General features: G+C 48.5%; 1 protein-coding gene across 9 annotated transcripts in view; it reads right to left on the minus strand.

Moving 5' to 3' along the window:
* map7d1b (MAP7 domain containing 1b) overlaps nt 1-3,981 on the minus strand; it is a 54,002-nt gene extending 50,021 nt beyond the window's left edge. For 5 of the 9 annotated variants that reach the window (XM_042309906.1, XM_024395465.2, XM_024395467.2 and 2 more), the window contains exon 1: nt 3,568-3,981. In XM_042309906.1, the coding sequence (XP_042165840.1) occupies nt 3,568-3,634 (67 nt within the window). In that variant the 5' untranslated portion in view covers nt 3,635-3,981. The remainder of the gene's footprint in view (nt 1-3,567) is intronic. The other 4 variants (XM_024395470.2, XM_024395468.2, XM_024395469.2 and 1 more) reach the window with 1 other exon arrangement.
* Nucleotides 3,982-10,759: the final 6,778 nt, after the last annotated feature.

Raw genomic sequence — 10,759 nt, forward strand, 5'->3', positions numbered from 1 at the left:
CGATACCCTCCTAACCCCTCACCCCCCCTGCTCACACGCTGCAGATACGGGCCTCTGGAAAAGAATGCCTCACATTCTAACCAGGGCCTTCCACACCCATCCCAACCCCTACTCTCCTCTCTCCACCCGCATGTACAAACTGAACACACAGTCCAGCTGGCAATAGGGGAGAGACATTAGGAAAAGCTGTCAGAACTTCAATATGTCTGACTAAGGAGAAATGGGAGACGGTGCTTTCCTCTTTTCTATTCTCACTCAGTCCCCCTTATACTTCTGACCCTCTTTTTTAGCAGTAAATCTTATGAAGTCCAAGGAATAATCACAGCATGTTATCCAGGATGTGAACCTCATTATGTGTGGATTAGTAGTGCATTTTAATTAACCACACATGATGACGAAGAAGTAACCTGTTTTTCAACTGTTTTCATGAGAGAGAATGGGGAAACTTCTGTGGAAAAGGATCGTGCTGGGGCCAAAATCTACATCTGCGTACCAAATGGCACTCTATTCCCTATAGTGCACTACTTTTGACCGGGGCACATAGGGCTCTGATCAAAAGTAGTGCACAATATAGGGGATAGGGTGCCATTTGGGGTGCAGGCTACACTTCCAAGCCTACTGTAATCTTGAATGTGGGCCAGGAACATTACATTAGGAAAACGTTGGGGGAGTGGAAGAGAGTCCACGTCAGTCCACGTCCAATGATTACTTCCACAGAAGAAGAAGACTTTTAGCAAAATCTCCAGTTTAAAGCTGATTTGCAACCAAGAAGTTAAACCTAGGGCTGGATTCAATCCGTATTACCGAAGATCAGCGTTGTAGCGCGGGGGGAATTTAAAGGTGCTTTCCGATTGAGCCAACATATGCAGCGTTTACTGTGAATACAGTCTCCACGAACGTGGAAACGTTGCATTTATATTTCAATCATGCTACAACGCTGATCTTCAGCACTACGGTTTGAATCCAGACTCTAGTTCTTCTGAAGTTAAACTTCAAGGATTTATGTTTTTACATTTGAGTAGGTCCCTATATGGCATGAAACACACTTACAAACATTTGCAGTGAACTACCAGCCCTCGGGATGTCAAAGATAATATAAAGAATCATACAAGTTCAAACCCTTTCTGTCTGCACTAAACACAAATAAATGGGTGCCTCACTTCCTTTTGTAAGCTGCAAACAGAGCTCCTTTGAACATGTTACATCTTGGAGAGGGGCTTGGCTGCCTCGTCAACTACAAAGCCACTAATGTTGCTCTACAACAGGACTCTGGGGCTTGTATTTCCGTCTCTGTCTTTGTACCATGGTGGCCCGCTAGCCTCAGCTGCTTCACACTTCAAGCCAGAGGAGCACTATCCCTGAAGTGTCCAGTCTACACAGTATCATGGTTACATCCCAAATGCCAACCTATTCCCCAAATAGTGCACTGCTTTTAACCAGTGCCCTATGCTCCCACGTCAAAAAGTAGTGCATAGGGTACAATGTGGGATGCATACCATGTCACTGGTTTCAAGGGGCATGAGAGGTGACAGAGGGTCAATGGGGTAGTCTAACTGCATTAGGCCTCAGCCAGCGCTCTGCTAGCCGTTCTACCAGCCTCACCTCTGTCTGAATGCATCACATTACAACACAAAGATCTGGGATTAAAATCTCTTCTCATAGAACCATGTCAGACCAGGCCAGGCATGTGAGTCTGTAGGAGCAAAACAAACCTTTACAAGGCAGAGTCTGTCTTCAGAAGAGTCAGAGAGAAGGAATGTGTCTGTTTATTTAACATCTCTGCTTGTCCGACACGGACATTCCTGATAACGTCATACCGACCAATCAACACTGTGTATTAGCTGACGGTCCCGAGCCCACTTCAGTATCATTGCAAAAAGCTCCAGAACCACCTCACAGTAATGCGCTGATTGAGGAAAATGGTGGTCACACCAGATACTGACTGGTTTTCTGATTCACGCCACGGTTTTCTGATTCACTGTGGCGGGCCGGGCGCAGTGCGCGCTAACCAAGGTTGTCAGGTGCACGGTGTACCCTCCGACACATTGGTGCGGCTGGCTCCGGGTTGGATGCGTGCTGTGTTAAGAGGCAGTACGGCTGGTTTGGTTGTGTATTGGAGGACGCATGACTTTCAACCTTCGTCTCTCCCGAGCCCGTACGGGAGTTGTAGCGATGAGACAAGATAGTAGCTACTAAAACAATTGGATACCACGAAATTGGGGAGAAAAAGGGGTAAAAAAATAAAAATAAAACTTTAAAAAAAGATAGATATCCTACACATATTAAGACAGAGTGGCGCTGTTTCGTTCGCCTGGCTTTCTCTGCTGAGTTACGTTCAGCCTCTTGCGAATTGAAGGGACATTTATGAAACACAGAGTTGAAAGATACATTGTTTTGTTTCTTTTTTCTTGGTCAATTTTTGGGGAAGTGTGGCTTCGGTTGGCATCCATGAATACACGCCTCTACTCTGCATTAGATAGAGAGAAAAACATGGACACTTAGACACACATCACACATGCACACAAGGCGAGGGCTATGACAGCCAGATTGTGTGCTTCTGGAATGATAAAGAGCTGCAGTGGTTCTCTTCTCCCTCCATCAAGTGCCTTGTTCACCAAAAGGAGGGGGAGGGTTACCAGCCTCAGCCTCCAGTGACCAAACCATGTCAACATGGCTGGAGGAGGGGTAGAGTAGAGGAATACCGCAGTGGATTACTGTACATCCCAATAAGATAGCCTATTGTTTACACCATCAAATCAGATTCATACACAAGTGTTATTATTACAAAGCAGTATGATGACCCAGATAACAGCAGTCACTGCTATAAGCTGGTTTATAACTAGATGTTGTAGTCAGACCAGACTAGACCACAGCATGTGCCAGGTTTGCTGATGGAACATTATTGTGGTTGTTACCATGCTGGTTCGCAATGCAATGGTCATCTATTTTAAGGTATAGGGTTTGACACTGACAGCAGCTGGACACTGTAGAGTCAATGCCAGCAGATTTCCAATGTCAGGATAAATTTGATTACTGCCATGTTAGTTGTGCCTGGTGCTGTGGGCCATTTAACCCTTCCTGTGCAGGATTGGTTGGTAATGGAGAAAATAGGACAGGCTGCAGTATTTTCCAGCTCTCTGGTCAAGGAAAACTGTCAGAGCCTTTTCAAATATTATGAACATGCATCTTTCTGGTCATTTAATTGGAATAGCAGTTTGCCAAAAGGCAGCAAAAACCCTCATATGCTCTTTGGGGTAAAGAATGTGATGCGCCAGTCTGGTGATTCCGTTAGGAACAGTAGGCTATCAATGACGTTTTTTGCAGTCATGTTTTTGTGAATGGATTTTCAAATGGAACATAAAACAGAACGCTTTTGCAAGCGCACACTGCACAGCCACCCTTACTTCATTAACACGTCGATGAATACCGACACATTCACTCCAAACCTTCGATCCCCCACTGTTAAAATGTTGAATGTGCATTTGATAATTTAGCAACAAGAACCAGATTAATCCTCTAACTGTTGCTTATTTCTTGTTTTATGTAGGCTATAATAAATTAACTTACATTTCTCTGTTAATGTCAGTTTCTCATCAAAATCGTTCTCAAGATCGTTGTATTCCATTTTTTCCATTTAAGCAATTCGCAGTCCTTTTCCAGTTGCAGTCATTCCTCAAATATATCGAAGGACAGGATAACAAACTCCCGGTACAGTCTGACCACCAATACGCCCTTCGTAAATCCAAAATGGAACGGTAGGGAGAAAAATAGAATAGAATAACTGGACAGAAAGCCAGTGAAAAACGGGTGTGAAAAATTACAATGACAAGTAGTCAATAAAAGTCTCTGTTATTTCCTCTTGAGGTAGAGAACCTGTCAGATGCTATTCTATTGCAAATTCTAATAGATCAACTACGAAATCGAGAAGTCCGAGCTGGGCACAGGGACTTGCCCGTAGCAATAGAACTGCTTGGCGAATATTTATGAGCTACAGCCGCTGCCTGCCTCTCTGATAGACTCTACCATCTGGGCTACCGGGGGTAACCAAAACGCGGTGCGCCTACTCATATAAAATATTTTATGGATAACATGCTATCACATCTAGAAATGTTAAACACGTCTAGATCACTTGTTCAACATTTGCATTTGTGTACTATAATGTGTTTTTTTTAACGGGGAAAATAGGAGAATATATCGAGTTTTGCGAAAGGTTGACCCCCATGTTAGAAATGGTTATATCCATCAATAATCTATCCTGGACACTCCAAGCAAGGTGGACTATCTATCCAAGGAGCCCACAGAAATCTGTGCTATGACCATAATAGCACTTAGGCTATTACAACTTTATGAACAGGTAATTAATCAAAGGGGGTAACACGGTCACTTGAACTCATATAAAATGTGTCATTGCTTTTTGTCTGTCTTTTTTGTATTGCTCTTTATTCCCTAACTAAGAGGCAAACAGTGAATGGAAACAGCTTGCAACATAGGCTACATGGGAATTAATGTTTTAATTAAATCAGTCTGTAGTGTGACACAGTGAGAGAATAGTGGTGTTGATTAGGTCATTAATAATTAATACGACCTTCCTTTCACTGTAGGGGACACATTTATCTTGCAGAGGATGGAGTCTGGTGTCTATTCCAATTAGATGAGGCAGGGCGAGCATTAAGCCTGCTGGACCAGGCCTGTTACACAAAGCCAATGCGAGTGTATATTCTCTTAGGTTCACTAACTTTTGTGAATAGTTTTATACCTACAATTTAGTGAAATTATATTTTCAGGATATTGTTTTAAAAAACAATGTCCCCATGTGGTTGTGTCAGTCTGTGTGTGGATAATTCATTAAAAGATTAAAGAGCCGTTTAAAAAAATGGATTTAACCTGATTCTCACCTCCACCCCTTGCCCTTAGGACACTTTTGATTTAAAATCAGAGATAAATAATACGTGTCAAGATAATCTGCCTCATACAGTATAGTAACTCTCTGAGAAAGTTGAAGAAACCAAACACAGATAGGATAGCAAATGCCTATATGACATATTTGAATATTCTTAGGCTAATGTAAATAATAGACCAGTACAAATTAATGCTATAAACCGCATGGGAAGTACATTTCAAAACCAAATAGAATGATTTACCTTCGCTTCACTAAAAGATTCAGTATTTTGCATCAACATCATGCAGTACATTCTGGTATACTCTGCCTGGTATTTTTTTAAATACATTTTTATTTAACTAGGCAAGTAAGTTATGAACAAATTCTTATTTACTATGACAGCCTACCCCGGCCAAACCCAGACGACGCTGGGCCAATTGTGCGCAGCCCTATAGGACTCTCAATCACGGCCAGATGTGATACAGCCTGGATTTGAACCAGGAACTGTAGTGACACCTCTTGCACTGAGATGCAGTGCCTTAGACCGCTGCACCACTTGGGAGCCTGGTATACTGGGTCTATTGGAGATCAGAGAATCAGGACATTCATGTAACATGATGTCAGGATGCTTTGAAAACGAAAGGCAAAATGCATTTCTAGGTGTTGAGACACATAAAAAAATGTATGAGCCACTTAGGACAGTAGAAACAACCATTCAAATATTCCAGAACGTTTTTACAAGCTTGAGAATCGCATCTGAAGGCTCATCTCCAGTTTGAACGCTAGAATCTCTTTCTTTTTCAAGTTATTCTGACACTCCTTTCTTTTAAACCACTGCACTCTGTTGAATCAAGACAGTTCAAAATCATACTCTTCCAAGACTGCAGAATGACAAGACGATAGAATACTGACAAATCCTGCGGGAGATATAAATATAAATATTATTCACCAGGATTGAGAACACTGTGTGTCCTCTCTCCTTGTGTCAGCACTGGCGGGCATGGGAGCCTATGACATGGATCAAAATACACCAACAAGATGAGTTATGATGTCCGTGAGGGGACTGTTGCTTGTCGGTGTACTATAGTGCACTGTACTGCCTCTCAAACACATCAACAGCCTCTCTTAAACCCAAGACTAGCAGCAACAGCATCCCTAATGCAATTATTTTTTATTAGTTTGAATTGCACTACAGTGCCTGTTAAGGAGAAATGACTCTGGGTAGTAGTAATCTACAGTGCTGTGGAGTCTGGAGGATCTCCTGTTAAGTAATGAGATTTTGAGAAGCAAGGACAGGAAGTAGGGGGTGGGGGAATGGTAGAGGATATTCAATCACCCACACCCATCCAAGATGAGATAGGGCTCGATTGGAAAATGGTCTCTCTCTATGAAGCACACACAATGAAATGTTATCTGCAAAGCTCATAAAAACTTTCCCATACACTAAAAGGCACTCATACATACTGCATGTATAGCCAGTTAAACCCAAACATTATGCAACAGTTATTCAGGTTAATCAAAAAGCTGTTTAATATCCTTCACTCTACTCGTATTTCTTGCTCCCTGAAAGTTCCTGGTTTGAGAATACTGAATATTCAACAATGCAGTGCAATCAACCAGGCTCCAACTCATTTTTGTGCTGTTTTCAGTATGAAAATAGAAAGGATAAGTCATGATTCCCGGGGACCTGTGTCCCCTGCTGTTACGGTTTTCTAGTGGTGATGAAGGGGAGTCGGACCAAACTGCAGCGTGTCGATTGAGATTCATGTTTAATCAAATAAAGAAACACGAACACTACACAAAACAATAAACGTAATCAAAACCGAAACAGCCTATCTAGTGCAAACTAACCGAGAGTACACATAGGACACTAAGGACAATCACCCACGACAAACTCAAAGAATATGGCTGCCTAAATATGGTTCCCAATCAGAGACAACGATAAGCACCTGCCTCTGATTGAGAACCACTCCAGACAGCCATAGACTTTGCTAGATAACCCACTAAGCTACAATCCCAATACCACCACCAAAACCCCAAGACAAACACACCACAATTACAAAAACCCCATGCCACACCCTGGCCTGACCAAATACATAAAGAAAACACAAAATACTTTGACCATGGCGTGACAGAACCCCCCCCCCTAAGGTGCGGACTCCCGAACGCACAACCTAAACCTGTAGGGGAGGGTCTGGGTGGGCATCTCTCCGCGGTGGCGGCTCTGGTGCTGGACGTGGATCCCACTCCATAATTGTCTTAGTCCACCTCCTTAGTGTCCCTTGAGTGGCGACCCTCGCCGCTAACCTTGGCCTAGGAAACCTAACAACGGGCCCCACTGGACTGAGGTAGCTCGGGACCGAGGGGAAGCTCGGGAGTGAGAGGAAGCTCGGGAGTGAGAGGAAGCTCGGGAGTGAGAGGAAGCTCGGGAGTGAGAGGAAGCTCGGGAGTGAGAGGAAGCTCGGGAGTGAGAGGAAGCTCGGGAGTGAGAGGAAGCTCGGGAGTGAGGTTGATGGATCTACCAGATCCTGGCTGGCTGGGGTGAGAGGCAGATCCTGGCTGACTGGCAGCTCAGGCGGATCCTGGCAGGACTGGAGGAGCTCAGGAAGGTTGATGGATCTGGCAGATCCTGGCTGGACTGGTGGTTCCGGCAGATCCTGGCGGACTGGCACTGGCGGATCCTGGCTGACTGGTGGATCTGGCAGACTGGCGGATCCTGGCAGACTGGCGGATCCTGGCAGACTGGCGGATCCTGGCAGACTGGCAGATCCTGGCAGACTGGCGGCTAAGATCCTGGCCGACTGGCAGATCCTGGCCGACTGGCAGATCCTGGCCGACTGGCAGATCCTGGCCGACTGGCAGATCCTGGCAGATCCTGGCAGATCCTGGCGGATCCTGGCAGATCTGTCGGATCCTGGCAGACTGTCGGATCCTGGCAGACTGGCGGATCCTGGCAGACTGGCAGTTCTGGCGGATCCTGGCTGACTGGTGGATCCTGGCTGACTGGCGGATCCTGGCAGACTGGCGGATCCTGGCTGACTGGCACTTCTGGTGGATCCTGGCAGACTGGCGGATCCTGGCTGACTGGCGGATCCTGGCAGACTGGCGGATCCTGGCAGCAGACTGGCGGATCCTGGCAGACTGGCGGATCCTGGCTGAATGGCGAATCCAACTGATCCTGGCAGACTGGCAGATCCTGGCCGACTGGCAGATCCTGGCCGACTGGCAGATCCTGGCCGACTGGCAGATCCTGGCCGACCTGGCAGATCCTGGCGGATCCTGGCAGACTGGCGGATCCTGGCAGACTGGCGGATCCTGGCAGACTGGCGGATCCTGGCAGACTGGCAGTTCTGGCGGATCCTGGCTGACTGGTGGATCCTGGCAGACTGGCGGATCCTGGCTGACTGGCACTTCTGGTGGATCCTGGCTGACTGGTGGATCCTGGCAGACTGGCGGATCCTGGCAGACTGGCGGATCCTGGCAGACTGGCGGATCCTGGCAGACTGGCGGATCCTGGCAGACTGGCGGATCCTGGCTGAATGGCGAATCCAACTGATCCTGGCAGACTGGCGGATCCTGGCTGACTGGCAGATCCTGGCCGACTGGCAGATCCTGGCCGACTGGCAGATCCTGGCCGACTGGCAGATCCTGGCCGACTGGCAGTTCTGGCGGATCCTGGCAGACTGGCGGATCCTGGCCGACTGGCGGATCCTGGCCGACTGGCAGTTCTGGCGGATCCTGGCCGACTGGCGGATCTGGAAGAGTCTGATTGACTGGCAGATCTGGAAGAGTCTGGTTGACTGGCAGATCTGGCGGCGCTGGGCAGACTGGCGATGCTGGGCAGACTGGCGGCGCTGGGCAGACTGGCGGCGCTGGGCAGACTGGCGGCGCTGGGCAGACTGGCGGCGCTGGGCAGACTGGCGGCGCTGGGCAGACTGGCGGCGCTGGGCAGACTGGCGGCGCTGGGCAGACTGGCGGCGCTGGGCAGACTGGCGGCGCTGGGCAGACTGACGACGCTGGGCAGACTGGCGGTGCTGGGCAGACTGGCGGCGCTGGGCAGACTGGCGGCGCTGGGCAGACTGGCGGTGCTGGGCAGACTGGCGGCGCTGGGCAGACTGGCGGTGCTGGGCAGACTGGGGGCACGGCGCTGGGCAGACTGGCGGCACTAGCTGCTCCATATAGGCTGACAGCTCTGGCGGCTTCTTACAGACTGACCGCTCTGGCGGCTCCGTGCTGACTGGCAGCTCCTTGCAGACTGGCAGCTCCTTACAGACTGACAGCTCCTTGCAGACTGACAGCTCCGTGCAGACTGGCAGCTCCTTGCAGACTGGCAGCTCCTTGCAGACTGGCAGCTCCATGCAGACTGGCAGCTCCATGCAGACTGGCTGCTCTATGCAGACTGGCAGCTCCATGCAGACTGGCTGCTCTATGCAGACTGACAGCTCTGGCTGCTTCATGCAGACTGACAGCTCTGGCTGCTCCATGTAGACTGGCTGCTTCATGCAGACTGGCAGCTCGGGCTGCTTCATGTAGACTGGCTGCTTCATGCAGACTGACATCTCTGGCTGCTTCATGCAGACTGGCAGCTCTGGCTGCGCTGAACAGGCGGGAGACTCCTGCAGCGCTGTGTCGGAGGAAGGCTCTGGCTGCGCTAAACAGGCGGGAGACTCCAGCAGCGCAGGAGAGGAGAAAAGCGCTGGCTGCGCTAAACAGGCGAGGCACACTGAAGGCCTGGTGCGTGGTGCTGGAACTGGTGGTACGGGATCGAGGACACGCACAGGAAGCCTGGTGCGGGGAGCTGCTACCGGAGGACTGGAGTGTGAAGGTGGCACAGGATGGGCTAGACCGTGAAGGCGTACTGGAGATCTTGAGAGCAGTGTTGGCACAGGACGTGCAAGGCTAGGGATGTGCACAGGAGGCCTGGTGCGTGAGGCTGGCACCAACTTCACCAGCCGACTAACACGCACCTCAGGAAGAGTATGGAGCGCTAACCCAGGTGCCATCAAATCCCCAACACGTTCCGTCGGGCGAATTCCATGCAAAAAGCACCAACACAGCAACTCCCTCATTTCTCTCTCCTCCAATTTCCCCATTAACTCCTTCACAGTCTCTGTTTCGCTCACCTCCAACACCGGCTCTGGTTCTGGTCTCCTCCTTGGCTCCTCACGATAAACAGGGAGAGTTGGCTCAGGTCTGACTCCTGACTCTGCCACACTCTCCCTGAGCCCCCCCCCCCAAGAAATTTTTGGGGCTGATTCTCAGGCTTCCATCTGCTACGCCGTGCTGCCTCCTCATATCTGCGCCTCTCAGCTTTCGCCGCCTCCAGTTCTTCCTTGGGGCGGCGATATTCTCCAGGCTGAGCCCAGGGTCCTTTGGTGGTGGGTGATTCTGTTACGGTTTTCTAGTGGTGATGAAGGAGAGTCGGACCAAACTGCAGCGTGTCGATTGAGATTCATGTTTAATCAAATAAAGAAACACGAACACTACACAAAACAATAAACGTAATCAAAACCGAAACAGCCTATCTAGTGCAAACTAACCGAGAGTACACATAGGACACTAAGGACAATCACCCACGACAAACTCAAAGAATATGGCTGCCTAAATATGGTTCCCAATCAGAGACAACGATAAGCATCTGCCTCTGATTGAGAACCACTCCAGACAGCCATAGACTTTGCTAGATAACCCACTAAGCTACAATCCCAATACCACCACCAAAACCCCAAGACAAACACACCACAATTACAAAAACCCCATGCCACACCCTGGCCTGACCAAATACATAAAGAAAACACAAAATACTTTGACCAGGGCGTGACACCTGCTGATACAAACAGCCATTACTAAGCCTATTCTTCCACAAATCATTCAACAGTT

Source organism: Oncorhynchus tshawytscha, linkage group LG31, assembly GCF_018296145.1.
Source record: "Oncorhynchus tshawytscha isolate Ot180627B linkage group LG31, Otsh_v2.0, whole genome shotgun sequence".
NCBI classification, from domain to species: Eukaryota; Metazoa; Chordata; class Actinopteri; order Salmoniformes; family Salmonidae; genus Oncorhynchus; species Oncorhynchus tshawytscha.